General features: G+C 34.1%; 1 protein-coding gene across 2 annotated transcripts in view; it reads left to right on the top strand.

Annotated features, from left to right (window-relative positions):
* Positions 1–15,221, top strand: part of Gfpt1 (glutamine--fructose-6-phosphate transaminase 1) — a 67,816-nt gene that overhangs the window by 11,026 nt on the left and 41,569 nt on the right. Inside the window, exons 3-9 of one of the 2 annotated variants that reach the window (XM_040270802.2) lie at positions 2,019–2,126; positions 6,200–6,325; positions 9,907–9,965; positions 11,271–11,405; positions 12,735–12,796; positions 13,827–13,906; positions 14,109–14,162. In XM_040270802.2, the coding sequence (XP_040126736.1) occupies positions 2,019–2,126; positions 6,200–6,325; positions 9,907–9,965; positions 11,271–11,405; positions 12,735–12,796; positions 13,827–13,906; positions 14,109–14,162 (624 nt within the window). The remainder of the gene's footprint in view (positions 1–2,018; positions 2,127–6,199; positions 6,326–9,906; positions 9,966–11,270; positions 11,406–12,734; positions 12,797–13,826; positions 13,907–14,108; positions 14,163–15,221) is intronic. The other variant, XM_013357208.4, reaches the window with a different exon arrangement.

Genomic DNA, 15,221 nt, shown 5'->3' on the forward strand with positions numbered 1-15,221 from the left:
ATAGCTTTCTTTTTCTCCATGGATTCCTGCTTTTATCATATAAACTGATCTGAGATTTTTCTATTTTATATACATGGCAAACCAAATAAAGATAACTTTCTGGCAACTTATGTTTGACTTTAGATCTACCCTTATGTTGAGGGTCCATAAGACTGCCCTCAGATTCCATGCTTCCTTAGGATGGCTCATGGTTGTGATTTATTATAGCAAAAGAATACAAAGCAAAGGGATAAGGTGTGTGAGGTGAAGTCTAGAGGAAACCAGACACAACAAGCTTCCGAGAGTTTTCTGGTGGAGTCACACAGGATGCCTTGATTTCTCTAGCAACAGTTTGTGGCAACACATGTGAAAAGTCTATCAGGGAAGCTCATAAGTGACTCAGTGTCCAAGGTTTTTTGTTGGGAGGTGGTCACATAAGCGTCAGTTGTCTAATTCTCAACTCCCAGAAGAAAAGCAGGTGTTCTGCATAAGCTATATTGTTTGCATGAGTAGTTTAGGCACTACAAGCCACTCTTACTCCATTAGATGGCAAGAATCCTGAAATGCACATCCTCAAATGCCAGCCACATGCCACCTTGAGAGCAGGCCTTCCTAAGGATAGCAGAGTTAGACCTCTTTTCTGTACACTTAACATTGCTACATGGAATGGGCATTTATCTTCCTTGATTTCCCTTAGTAATAGAAAGTCAGCTCCTTGCTTAACTTTATTCTTGAAATCGTCCTTTCTTAGCTTTTCTGACAATGTATCTTTTCATATAGATGCTGATCATTTATTTTCTGTCAGTTTTAGAGACTGCTTCTGTCTATTGCTTAAATATGAATATTCTGTAAGATTCTCCTCTTGGCTCACTGGGTGAGCTCTGATTACATCAACTTCCTGTGTGTTGGTGATTTAGAATCTGCATGTATTTTTTAATCCAGGTGTATTTCCCAAGTTGCCAGAAAACCTGTGTTTCCAGCACCTCCTAGAAATTTTTTCTGGACAGATGACAGTATTACAAACTTCGTATATTCAGAATTGAACTGAATACATAGCATTTCTCACCCACTCCATTCTCTTCTGTGTCCCTTTTATCAATAATTATTCAAAAAGTTCTTTGAGCCTAAGAAGTATCCTAGAATTCTCCTTTCTCACCTCATATTCAGGCTATTCTGTTTCTTGGTATCCCTATCTTTATTGCCACTATTTAATTCAGGCCCTCTTTATTTTTGCTTTGCTGCAACTTTATCTTCTGGTAGCTGCTTTCTTTATCCTTTTTCTCCCTCTCCATCTCATCCTCTACACCATTTCCAGAGAAAATTTGTCAAATGTTTTTGCCATATTATTTCCCATTTTTGCCATTATTATTTCTCTGCTTGAAATGAGTGATTTCCCAGTACAATTAGGGTATTTTTTTTTCAAATTCCTTAGCAATTTAAGTAGAATATCTAGAAATGCTTTTTTTTAATATCTATTTTTTAGTTGTAGTTGACACAATATCTTTATTTATTTATTTTATGTGGTGCTGAGGATCGAACCCAGGGCCTCGCCCATGCTAGGCAAGCGCTCTACTGCTGAGCCCCTCTAGAAATGCTTTCTTGACTTTCCCTCCTTATCTGCCTTCTAAGGCATGTGCCCCTCTTCTCCATTTCTCCATTGTGTACCAATCACAACCTGTAGTACTTTTATTATAACTTAAATACACTAAGTTTCCCTTATCTATCTTTTTAACAATCTTTGAAGTTTGAGTACAGAAACCGAAGTCATTTTCTTTTGTTTTGATGCTGGGAATTGAACCCAGGCCATGTGTATGTTAGGCAAGCTCTCTACCCCTGAGCTACTACACCTCCAGCCTTGTTTTCATTTTTGTGTCAAGCAGCTATCATGCTATTTGATACCTAATATGTTTTTAGTAAATGTTAAATTCATAAATGAATTATATGAAAATGTAATAATTTTAAATTAAGAATTTTGATTCGTATTGATAATCTTGGATATAGGCAGTGTCTAAATCTTGTTCTATTTCTATGTGTCTTAGGTGTGGGAGTTGATGGAGGCAATGACAAAGATTGGGAAGCCAATGCCTGCAAAATTCAACTCATTAAGAAGAAAGGAAAAGTTAAGGCACTGGATGAAGAAGTTCACAGTAATGTACTTAATTGATTTTTGCCCCTCTCCCCACTAAATACCGAATATTTTGGGACCCATTTTGAGGATAATGATTCTTAAAGTTGAAGCAAGGGAAGAAAAGTTCTTTTGTTACTATTTGGATTGGCTTTAAATTGTACATGAGCTTTAAAAATGATCATAACAACTAGGAAAGGAAAGTAGTTACATAGGGTTCAGAGCAAGCTCAGTGTCTTAAAATGAAGTAGCTTCAGAACTGCCATACCTGAGAAAGGAAGGGCTGTTTGTAGGACAAAAGCTATTTTTAGTGGTGCCCTTGTTCATGTGTCTTCACTTGGTGGTTTTCACTTTACTTAATAATGGCCCCAAAACATAAAGAGTAAGGTTGCTGACAATTCAGACATACTAAAGAGAAGCCATGAAATACTTTTTTGATAAAAGATGTTAGTTTTCTCCTTAACAAAAAAAGGAAAGTCATAAGCAGAGGTTGGTAACATCTATAGTAAGGATGAATCTGTGAAATTATAAAGAAGAAAAAAGAAATTTGTGCCAGTTTTTCTGTCACACTTCAAACTGCAAAAATTATGGCCATAGTGTATGATAAGTGCTTAGTTAAGATAGAAAAGGTATTAAGTTTGTGTGTCATGTATATATAGGAAAACACATGGTATATATAGGGTTTGGTACTATCTGCAATATCAGCCATCCACAGGGTGGGTGGGATGGGAGGAACACTTGAAATCTATCCCTTATTGACAAAGTGGAACTACTGTATATTTTTCTGCGGAGGTGCAGAGGTGCTTAGGTGGTGTACCAGGGATTGAACTCAGGAACACTGGACCACTGAGCCACATTCCCAGCCCTATTTTGTATTTTATTTAGAGACAGGGTCTCACTTAGTTGCTTAGTGCCTCACCATGGCTGAGGCTGGCTTTAAACTCATGATCCTCTTGTCTCAGTTTCCCGAGTTACTGGGATTACCTTGCCTGGCTGTACAATTTAATATAGCTTCTAGCATTTCTATGGCATTATTTTTTTAAGCATATTGTAGTTTTTTTTTTTTAATTAGAGCATTGTAATTATACATAGTATTTTGGTTCATTTTGACAAAATAACACATGTAGGGATTTAATTTCAATTCTTGTTACCCCTTTTCCCCTTCCCCTTTATCCCCCTATTCTCCCTTCTGTGTGATCTTTCTTTTACTCCTTTATTCATTTATTTTATTTTCATATAAAGGTGAAATACCCTTTGAACATTTATATTTCTATATAATATGATTTTCTTAAATTCATTCCATATTTCTTCCTTTTTCCAATTCTTTCCTCCCTCCCTCTTGTTCTCCTTGTGTTCCACCGAACTTCCTATTATCTTTATGATACCTTGCCCCCTCCCCCATTGTCTTCTTTCTCTTATTTTGTTCCAGCTTTCACATGAAAGAAAACACTGGACTCTGATTTTTCTGAGTTTGGCTTATTTCACTTAGCATGACTTTCTCCATTTCCATCCATTTACCGGCAAACACTGTTATTTTATCTTATTTATGACTGAGTAAAACTCTGTTGTGTATATATATATCATATTTTTGATCGTTCATCTATTGACACACATTGGGGCCAATTCCATAATTAGTGATTGTGAATTATGCTGTTGTAAACATTGAAGTAGCTGTACCTGTATGCTGATTTTAGTTCATTTGGATTAATACCAGGGAGTGGAATAGCTGGATCATATGCTAGTTTCATTCCTAAATTTTTGAGGAATCTCTTTGCGTCTTTCCATAGTAATTGTACTAATTTGCAGTCCCACCAACAATGTATGAATGTGCTTTTCTCCACATGCTCACCAGAGTTTATTATTTTTTGTGTGTTTTTGACAATTGCTACTTTGACTAGAGTAAGATGAAATTTTAATATCTTTTTTTTTTTTTTTTTTTTTGTGATGCTGGGGATTGAACACCAGGCCTTATGCATGTGAAACAGGCACTCTGCCAACTGAACTGTGTCCCCAGCCCTTTAGTGTAGTTTTGATGTGCATTTCTCTGATTGCTAGATATTTTTAAACATTTTTTTCATATATTTCTGACTATTTGTGTTTCTTCTGAGAGATGCCTGTTTAGTTTTTTTTTTTTTCCCATTTATCAATTGGGTTATTTGTGGGTTTTTTTTTTTTTTTTGGCAATGATTCTTATATACTTTGGATATTAATTGCCTGTCAGAAGAGTAGCTGGCAAAGATTTTTTTCCTGTTCTATAGGCTCTCTATGTTCTCGATCACTTCCTTTGTTGTGAAGATGCTTTTTAATTTGATGGCCATTCCACTTGTTGATTCTTGATTTTATTTCTTGAGCTTTAGGGGTCTTGTTGAGGAAGTCAGTGCCTGCACCTATATGATAAGAGTGTCAACCCTGTGTTTTCTTCTAACAGTTTCAAGGTGTCTGGTCTAATTCCTGAGGCTTTGATCCATTTTGATTTGACTTTTTAAAAAAAATCTGTATTTTGTTTATTTATTTTTATGTGGTGCTGAGGATTGAACCCAGTGCCTCATATGCTCTTCCACTGAGCTACAGTCTCCAGCCCTTGATTTGACTTTTGTGCAAGGTGAGAGAGGGGAATCTAATCTCATTCTTCTACATATGGATATTGTATTTTCCTAGTACCATTTGTTAAAAAGACTAAAAACATCTCTAGCAATTAGAGAAATGCAAATCAAAACTATACTGAGATTCCATCTCACTCCAGTCAGAATGGCAGTTATCAAGAATATAAGCAGCAATAAATGTTGGAGAGGATGTGAGGGATAAGGTTCAATTATACATTGCTGGTAGGACTGCAAATTGGTTCAACTGCTCTGGAAAGTAATATGGAGATTCCTTAGAAAATTTGGAATGGAACCACCATTTGACCCAGTTATCCTACATCTCAGTTTATACCTGAAGGACTTAAAATTGACATACTACAGTGATACAGTCACTTCAGTGTTTATGGCAGCTCTCCTAATTGGAATAAGTTATGCTTATTCTATGTATGTATAATATTTCAAAATATACTCTACTATCATGTTGAAAAAAACAAAGGATGTCTTTTCTCCAGCATATTTATTTTGACACCTTTGTCAGATATCAGATAGCTGTAAGTATGTGGGTTTGTCTCTCTGTCTTCTGTTCTATTCCATAGATCTTCACATCTATTTCGATGTCAATACCATGCTGTTTTTGCTACTATAACTCTGTAGTATAATTTGAGATTCAGTCTTGGGATACTTCCTACATCACTTTTCTTGTTCAGAATAGCTTTGGCTATTCTGGGTCTCTTATTCTTTCAAATAAATTTAAGGACTGTTTTTTATACTTCTGTGAAGAATGTCATTGGTATTTCGATGGGGATTGTATTGAATCTGTATATTGCTTTTGATAATATGGCCATTTTGACAGTATTAATTCTGCCTATCCAAAAACATGGGAGGTCTTTCCATCTTTTAAGGTAAGGTTTTCTTTGATTTCTTCCTTCAGTGTTTTCATTGTAGAGTTCTTTCACTTTCTTGGATTGATTAATGCCCAGATTTTTTTTTTCCAGGTTATTGTGAAAGGGATGGTTTTCCCTGAATTCTTTCTCAGCTGAATTGCTATTGGAATATAGAAATGTTACTGATTTATGAGTGTTGATCTTGTATTCTGCTACTTTGCTGAATTAATTTATCAGCTCTAGAAGTCTTCTGGTATATTTTTTGGGGGGTCTTCTATATATAGGATCATGTTGTCAGAAAACAATTATGGTTTGACATTTTCTTTTTTCAATTTGAATCCCTTTAGTTTCCTTCTCTTGCCTGATTACTTTGATTACTTTGGCTGGAGTTTCGAGAACTGTATTAAATAGGAGTGGTGGGAGTGGACACCATTATCTTAAACCTGATTTTAGAGGAAAACCTTTCAGTTTTCTCTATTCAGTATGATGTTGGCTTTGGGTTTGTCCTATATAGCCTTTATAATCTTGAAATATGTTTCCCTTATACCTATTTTCTCCAGTGTTTTTAACATGAATGGTTGTCTGTAGCATTATTTAATACTGTTTTTTTTTTATTTTATTTTGTTCAGAACAACAAGATATGGATTTGGATATAGAATTTGATGTACACCTTGGGATAGCTCATACCCGTTGGGCAACACATGGAGAACCTAATCCTGTCAACAGCCACCCCCAGCGCTCTGATAAAAATAATGGTATGAACATATTCTGTGTGCTTTGAATGATTGTAGAGGGTTAATAATGGGAGGAAGAATGAAGGCTCATATGTTTTTGTTATCTTAATTTTTCTTAATTTGGAGAATTTCAGATATATTCAGAAATAGAGAGCATATAGAACCTGATACATCCATTTCCCAGCTTTAACATTTATGCAGAACATGACCAATTAAGTTTATTTTCTGTTTTGAAAGTCAATAGATATCATATTGTAGTTTGATGACTCTTCAGTATTTATTTTTTGAGGTACTAGATGTCAAACCTAGTGCTTCACACATGCTAGGCAAGTGCTCTACCACTAGCTACATCCCAGCTTTTTAAATTTTGTTTTGGGGTGGTTGCATTAAGTTGCCCAGGCTGGCCTTGGATTTATGGTGCTTTTGCCTCAGCCTCCTGGGTACCTGGAATTACAGGTGTGTACCACTGTCCCTGTAGATAGATAGACACACACACACACACACACACACACATTTATATTTATATTTATAAATATATATACATTTGGTACTGGGGATTGAACCCAGGGGCAGTTTACCACTGACTTATATCCCTATTCCTTTTTTTAAAAAAAATATTTTTATTTGTTTATTTTTATGTGGTACTGGGGACCGAACCCAGGGCCTCACGCATGCGAGGCAAGCGCTCTACCACTGAGCTACAACTCTAGCCCCGTCCCCATGCCTTTTTATTTTTTATTTTGAGATAGAGTTTACTAAGTTGCTTAGGGCCTTGCTAACTTGCTGAGGCTGCCCTCGGACTTGCATTTCTCTTTCCACATCATTGGGATTACAGTGACCATGTCCACAGTGCCTGTATATTTTGTATTAAATTGGTATGGTGTTTGTTTTCCTCTGGAGGTACAAAATGTTTTTCTTTTTGTTGTGTTAGCAGCCATTGACGATCATTGCCATAATTAATTTGTGTAAAATTTAAAGATAAAACAATGTGGTCTTAAATTTCCAATTCAGGTCCAGGGATATAAGGTTTTTACTGAATCTCCTTGATCTGATATCTGTTTTTCCTTTCAAGCATGCTTAACCACTCTCAACATTTGCAATATCTTTATTTAATTTACCCCCTGATATTCATAATAACAATAATAATACCAACATGACCATAACAGTGTTTACTGAAAACTCTTTTTCTTTAAATAATTTTTTAGTTGTCAGTGGACTTTATTTTATTTATTTATATGTGGTGATAAGAATTGAACCCAGTGCCTCATATATGCTAGGCAAGCACTCTACCACTGAGCCACAACCCCAGTGTTGAAAACTCTTATTTAAAACTTTTTAAATTATTGTTGTTATCCTTAGGGATGTATAATTAAATTAGTGGAACAGTGTCTTTATATGGTTATGCTACCAGTTGGTTATAGCATTATGTTAATATATTTAATTTAGTTTTTAGGAATTTATTTTCTTACCTGGGTGCAGTGGTGCATGCCTATAATCGCAGCTACTCAGGAGTCTGAGGCAGGAGGACCAGAAGTTTGAGGCCTACATGGGCAATTCAGCAAGACCCACTCTCAAAATAAAATGCAAAGGGCTGCGGACATAGCTCAGTAGTAGAGCACTTGCATAGAATGTGCAAGGCCCTGGGTTTGTTTTTATTTCCCCAGTGCTGGAAAAAAAATTAATTTTATTAAAATTATTTAATATTCTGAAACCACATCTGTAGAACAAAGCATATTAAAAGAAGTCTAGGGGCTTCTGGAATAGAATGAATGCATGTTTAATATGTGTGAGGCCTTGGGGTTCAATCCTTGGCACCAAAAAAGAAATCTTAACTCTATATTGTAATTTTTTTTTTTTTTGTGATGGTGCTTAGAATAAAACCCAGGGCCTTATGCAAGCTTGACAAGTGTATATTAGTGAGCAATACACCAATTCTTTAAACAGTTTTTTTAAGTCTGTTCTTCCCTTTAAAATGTAAGCAAATGCATACAATTGAGTGTGTGTGTGTGTATGTTCTTTTTGAGTTTGTAATTTAATTTAGAAGCTTCCTATTAAGTTTTCTGTGTCTCAATAGTATGGAAATGAATTCTACTGTTAGCAAACACTCAGATTTTTAACACTGAGAAGACCTTTATAAAAGAGTCCTAAAAAGTTGTATGTAAATTGTGTTTTGAGATTTTGGCTTTAAGTTAAGGCTTTTTGACAACTACTTATGATTCTATGTTTTAGCATTTAATTTTTTCTTACATTTATTTTTATAGTTGATATCATCTACTACATGTCTAATCAAAGTATTTTTTAGTTTATAATGCATTTTAGTTCAGCTTCATTTACTATCAAATCCAGATATCAAATCTTTAGGTATATTAAAAACATTTTGATGATGTCATAAAAAATTAGATTTGGTCAGAAACCAGTGACGTGCTAGTAGTCACAGCTGATTTAGGGAAACTTGAGCCAGGAGGATCACTTGAGCTCAGGAGTTTGAGACAAACCTCAAAAACATAGTGAGACCCAATCTCAAAAAGGAGGAAAAAAAAATTGGATTTAGTAATTTTTCTCCTGACATGTGAACTTTAATAAATCCACATGGGTAGTTTTACATGCTCTGCCAGTGGCTACAAGTAATGTTGACTCTTGATTATTTATTCTGACATTTTTATAAGTTATTTAGTAAGAATAGGTTAAAAATAATTCCCAAATCATATTTACTTGCTCTTGGAATGATATTTTGTCAATTTTTATGTGACATTCCAGGAAAAATCAGGATCTCAGGCAAGTAAATTTAATTATAAAACTGAATAACTAGGCTGGGGTTGTGGCTCAGTGGTAGAGTGCTTGCTTAGCATACAAGAAGCCCTGGCAGGGTTCAATCCTCAGCACCACATAAAAATAACTAAATAAAATAAAGGTATTGTGTCCAACTACAACTAAAATAAATAAATAAACAAATACTTTAAAAATCCTGAATAACTATCTGGTTATTCTTGGTGAGTTTCTTAACTTTAGATCTTTTAACTCAGAGTAAATCAGATGATTGTAGTAGTTTTGAAAGGAATTTTCTTTAAATTTATACTGAAAAAAGAATGAACTGAGAAATGAGAATAAGAGTTAATTAGTTCAAGGGCTGGGGTTGTAGCTCAGAGGTAGAGCACTTGCCTACCATGAGTGAGACACTGGGTTCGATCCTCAGCACCACATAAAAATGAAATAAAGATATTATGTCCACCTATAACTAAAAAATAAATATTAAAAAAAAGAGTTAGTTTAGCTTTCTCAGTTTGCAAATGAGGAAACAGGCCCAGTAAACTTTGTCCTTTCACCTGGTAGTATGGGATAGTAATTTAGCCGAAACTGAAATTAATGTCTTCAGAATTCCAGTTTATTATTGTTTTCTTGCTATATGCACTATCCTAGCACAATATATTCCTGCTAAGCCACATAATACTGCTAATCTACCTGGTGATAATCTAATAATGAGAAATAGATAATACTTGATTCCACCAAGAAGTATAGACTTAAGAAAAATTTGTTCATAATAATAGTTAATTATAGCATTTATCAAACTTTTCATCATCATTGCTTTTATTTATACCTTTTAGAATTTATTGTTATTCATAATGGAATCATCACCAACTACAAGGACTTGAAAAAGTTTTTGGTAAGTAAAGACACCTCAAAAGACACTGTCTTCTAGAATATCTCTAGATCAGTGAGATTATTTCTTAGGATGTGCAACACCATCTTAGTATGATCAGATAATTTCTAAGACAGTTTCAAGAGTTTGATGGTTTATTGACTGGAACAATTCTGTTTTCCTATATGAGAAGGCAATAATTATTTGACTTTATTATAAGTGACCAAACTTTAAATAAAATTGTAGTTTTGAAGGTTGGTAGCTTGGTGGTAAAGTGTTTGCCTAGCATTCACAAGGTGCTGGGTTTGATCCCTGGCAATGCAAAAATTTAAAAAAAAATTTTTTTTCAGAGTTTTTTCTGGTACATCTTTGCTATGAAAGTCCCTATTTGATATATTTAAAAAAATTCTAGTACATATAACAAGAGCCAATAAAGATTAAATGAAAGATCCTTGTCCTAACTAGCCATATGTTCTATTATAATGATTCATACTGGTGACCTTCTCAGGCTTATCCAATTGAGCTTTCTGTAGTGATGGAAACATTTTTTGTTTTTTCTTTTGCAGTAACCACCATCCACATTAGACTGTTGACCTGGTGTGACTGAGAAATTGAATTTTAAATTTTATTTAAATTTAGATAGCCACATATAGCTCATGACTATTTTATTTTATTATATCATCATCTAAAAAAGAATTGGTACATTCATTATAAAACTGGTGTTTTGGGCTGGGGATGTGGCTCAAGTGGTAATACGCTTGCCTAGCATGCACCGGGCGCTGGTTCGATCCTCAGCACCACATAAAATAAAAAATAAAGATGTTGTGTCCACCGAAAACTGAAAAATAAATATTAAAAAATTCTCTCTTCTCTGTCTCTCTCTCTTTAAAAAAGAAAAAGAAAAACTGGTGTTTTGAGTGTTACATATTTTATTATATTTTAATTATTTAAAATTTATTTTAATTCCTGTGGCATATATTTATATAAATTAAGTATATGTTCAGTTAAACAGAGTACCATTTTATTTTGGATTCATTGTAATTAGATGGTGACCTTTATTTTGAGCAATGAAATATGGTGTTAAAAATATTAAAAATTGGGACTGGGATGGTGGCTCAGCTGTAGAGCACTCACCTAGCATGGGTGGGACCTAGGTTCGATCTTTAGCACCACATAAAAATAAAGACATTGTATTGTGTTCATCTACACCTAAAAAAAATATTTAAAAAATATTAAAAATTAGTGAGATTTTTGAGGAAAAAATTCTGTAGAAAGGATTTGGATATCATATTTTCTTATTAAATGTATTTTTTTCCCTCCTGCCCTTAGGAAAGCAAAGGCTATGACTTTGAATCTGAAACAGACACAGAAGCAATTGCCAAGCTTGTTAAGTACATGTATGACAACTGTGAAAGTCAAGATATCAGTTTTACTACCTTGGTGGAGAGAGTTATCCAACAATTGGTATTAAACCATACTTTTAAATCTAGTTATCTTAACATTGATCATGAGAAATTATTTAAATCTTATAAATAGGAACTATGCTAATTTATTATTTTTGGCCTTTATTTCCATATGCAAAACAATTCAACTTAAATAATTTTGAGATTTTTTTTGACTTAGTGATTTGACTGCCTCCTTCAACTCTTAAAATTCTACTTATTTCACTATAGTTTGGTGTAGTGAGATTGAAGAGTAAGTTTGTCTGAAAACAGCATGCATACACACTTGTACACATGACACATGCATATACACAGCACACATGGTAGAGAATTACCACTCTTTTGCTTCCAACCAATAATTTTAGCACAAGTACCTTCAGCAAAATGCAACCTTATTCTGGGATAACGTCTGCATGTCTCTCAGTCAGCATAATGAATTTTTTTTTTTTTTGTTCACTTTTCCTTGGCCCTGTACCTCCATATGAACGTATTTTCCAGCCTAAGAAAAAAGCACTATTCTTTTGAATCCATCTCAGTTGCCCTAAGTAAAGATTAAAGACATTCAAGAGCCACAAAAGTCCGAGTCCATATTGATGCCTACGTATATAACTCTAGCTTTCCCACTTAAAAACCCTTTCCTTCCCTAATATGATCCAACCCTTTCCTCCCAACCAAACTTTATGAAGTCTGTAGCAGAAGGAGTTAGGATGATGGTGAATTTCAAGGTTTGTTCCTTCCCTTTACCCATAGCAGAGCAGTGTGCCTTCTCAGCCTTTTCTTCTTTTTACTGTATAATCTAGTTTGTGTTCTATAATGGTTTTCTGTTCTTCTACCTCAGGTTCTTCCTTTATCCATTCTTTAGACTCCGTCCTTTAGGAGGTTGGTTTGACAGGGTACAGTAGTGTGCAAGTTAATAATCATGATTGTATGTATTTACATTATTGATATCAAGGTCAAAAAGAATGAAAGTTAACAGTGGCTTACAATTACTAGGGCAAAGAATGGGTTTTGGTTACTGAGATTGGAATCTTATTCTATCCTCCTGCTATTAATTTGTAGCATGGGAGATATGATGTATCTGTTGAGAAATGTTGGTAACGTATACAAAGGTGACTTTTTTGAATGGTCTGTTTTTGAAGCCATTATCTATTAAGCATATTTTGAAAGTTATCTTATTTTTAAAAGTTGGTCTTGTATATACCAGAACTCAGGACTGTTTGCCTGAAACTCAGGCTTCTTTATAAACTAGTGTAAAATAGCCCTTGTGTGAATGAAAGAAGCCAGACTGTTTCAAGCATTTTGCTTTTAGTAATTGATTATAAGTATTACTAATGTATTTTTTTCCCCATAGGAAGGTGCTTTTGCACTTGTATTTAAAAGTGTTCATTTTCCTGGGCAAGCAGTGGGCACAAGGTACATATAAATCTAATAATGACTAATAATAATTATATGTATTTTGAAACATTTGAGGGACAGGGTTATTTTGTAAAGCCTGTAAGGGACTTTCCTTAGAGGTATTCATGTAAGTGTTTATTTTTCATGTATTCCTCCTTGTTTGTTGTTACATCACTCTCTGATTTAGCAGAATCCCTTAATAAAGTAAATGCATTTTGGCATTTATAATTGGCCTTTTGTCTTTTGGGTAGGTTAACTGTGTTTACTTTGTGAATTTGGATATTTAATATTCTCTAATTTCAGACTCAAAACTTCACCTTTCTTCATATTTTTTAGAAATATATGTTCCAGATAGATTCCTAGAAAATTGTACCATCACTGCTTTTGCTAGGATATTTAAAACCAATCATGAAGTCTTTTTTAAAACAGTGAGGAACCTTAAGATTTGGTGAGAGAGAGAGAGAGAGAGATGGATCTTTAATCTAAAATGAAAGGCAGGATGGCTGAAGGAGATCATTATATATAGATGTTCTGTGTAGAAGCAAAAGAAAAATTTCATTTAACATTAAAAAGAAAAATTTCAAGTATGGTGTTATAGAATAGAAATTGGCAACCTTTTTCTGGATTGGGCCAGACAGTAAATGCTTTAAGCTTTCTGTGTCAAGTAGCCTCTTTTGTAGCATCAGTGTTGCTGTACTAGTGTGACAGCAGCTGTACATTGTATGTGAAAGAATGGGTATGACTGGGTTCCAGTAACCTCTTTTTAATACAATTTTAGTTTGTCAATTAAAAATAACAGAAAGAAATCCTTATTTATAGAAATAGACGAGTATGGCCTGTGGGTCTTAATTTGCAAACCCATTGCATTTACTATATCTGAAGGGAGAATTAAAACATTTCTTGAAGAATATTGATTCTTCAATGCAATCTTCATTATTAATATTATATTACTTATATAGATTATTTGTAAAAATATTATTTATATTAGTATATTATTTAGTACATTATTTGTAAAAATGGTTTAATTCTGACTTAACTTGATTTACAGACGAGGTAGCCCCCTGTTGATTGGTGTGCGGAGCGAACATAAGCTTTCTACTGATCACATTCCAATACTTTATAGAACAGGTAAAACTGCTCTTACATCATGCCAATGGGGAAAATGTGTAAATTGAGTGCAGTAAATATAAAGAATTTTTTCCTTAAATTGGAATAAATGTTTTTTTGCTCAAATTCATATGCACATATATATTTCTGTCTAGATGTAAAAAAGACTTGTTTTGTGAGTTCTCTGACAAGTAGAATTATTTTTTCTGTTGTATATCCTTAGCTAGAACTCAGATTGGATCAAAATTCACACGGTGGGGATCACAGGGAGAAAGAGGTGGGAAATGCACTGTGCATGGATGGGGAGGAGTCTTATCCTCTTTTGTTCATTCTTTACTAATTCTTTGTTCTTGGAGTGAATGATTGTGCTGGGCCTCTAAAAACGTGCTTATTTTGTGGGGAACCATTTTGACATTTATTTTTCTAATTTGCAGAATATATTTTGTCTGTTTGCTTTTGGCATTTAGAAAACTGCTTTTAATAATTTGTTTTATTAAAATCTCTGAGATTTGAGAAAACAGCTGAAATCGTAAAGTATTTTCTTCTGTTTTTTAAAATCATGTAGGGTACCTCCTTATATTAGGGAAAAAACCACTGTGTTCTACATTATTATAAATGGAACCTAAGAATAGTTGTTTGAATAATTTAGCCTAGCTTTTAACTGATAATACATTTAAGTTGTCTTTATTTTATGTATCAGTTTATTATCTAAAAATAATGTCATTTGATATTTTGATTGGCTTTATTTGAATTTGAAATTATTTTGTGTTGAGGTTTACTTGAATTTTCTCTTTTTTTTTTTTTTGTATTGGGGATTGAAACCAGGGGTACCCTGAGCTGCATCCCCAGTCCTGAGCTGCATCCTCAGCCCCTTTGTTCCATTAAATTTGAGACAGGGTCTGACTTAGTTGCCCAGGTCTGGCTTAAACTTGTGATCCTCCTGTTTTAGCTTCCTGAGTTTTTGAGATTACAGATGTGTGCCACCATACCCATTGAGGTTTTGTTTTTTTAAGAGGACTTCTACCTATATGAACTCTGGACCATTTTATTGATACAATTATATATAAAAGTGACAACCACAGTGTGCTCTATTATTGCTAAAAGATTTCTATGTAAAAGATAGGGAGTGGTAGTTTCAGGAAATTTAAATTTATACATTCTTGATTTCTTGGAAAACATTTAGCAAAGAACTTTAAGCCCTTTTACCTTTGATGGTGACTACATTTGTTCTTTTATCTAGAGCAGAAAGTTATTTTCTTAAATGACCTCCCCAATCTTGAGATGTTAGAAGTTCTTTTCTTCCCCTGCCACTCCCCCATCCCTGTTCCCACTCCCT

Source organism: Ictidomys tridecemlineatus, chromosome 12, assembly GCF_052094955.1.
Source record: "Ictidomys tridecemlineatus isolate mIctTri1 chromosome 12, mIctTri1.hap1, whole genome shotgun sequence".
Taxonomy (NCBI): Eukaryota; Metazoa; Chordata; class Mammalia; order Rodentia; family Sciuridae; genus Ictidomys; species Ictidomys tridecemlineatus.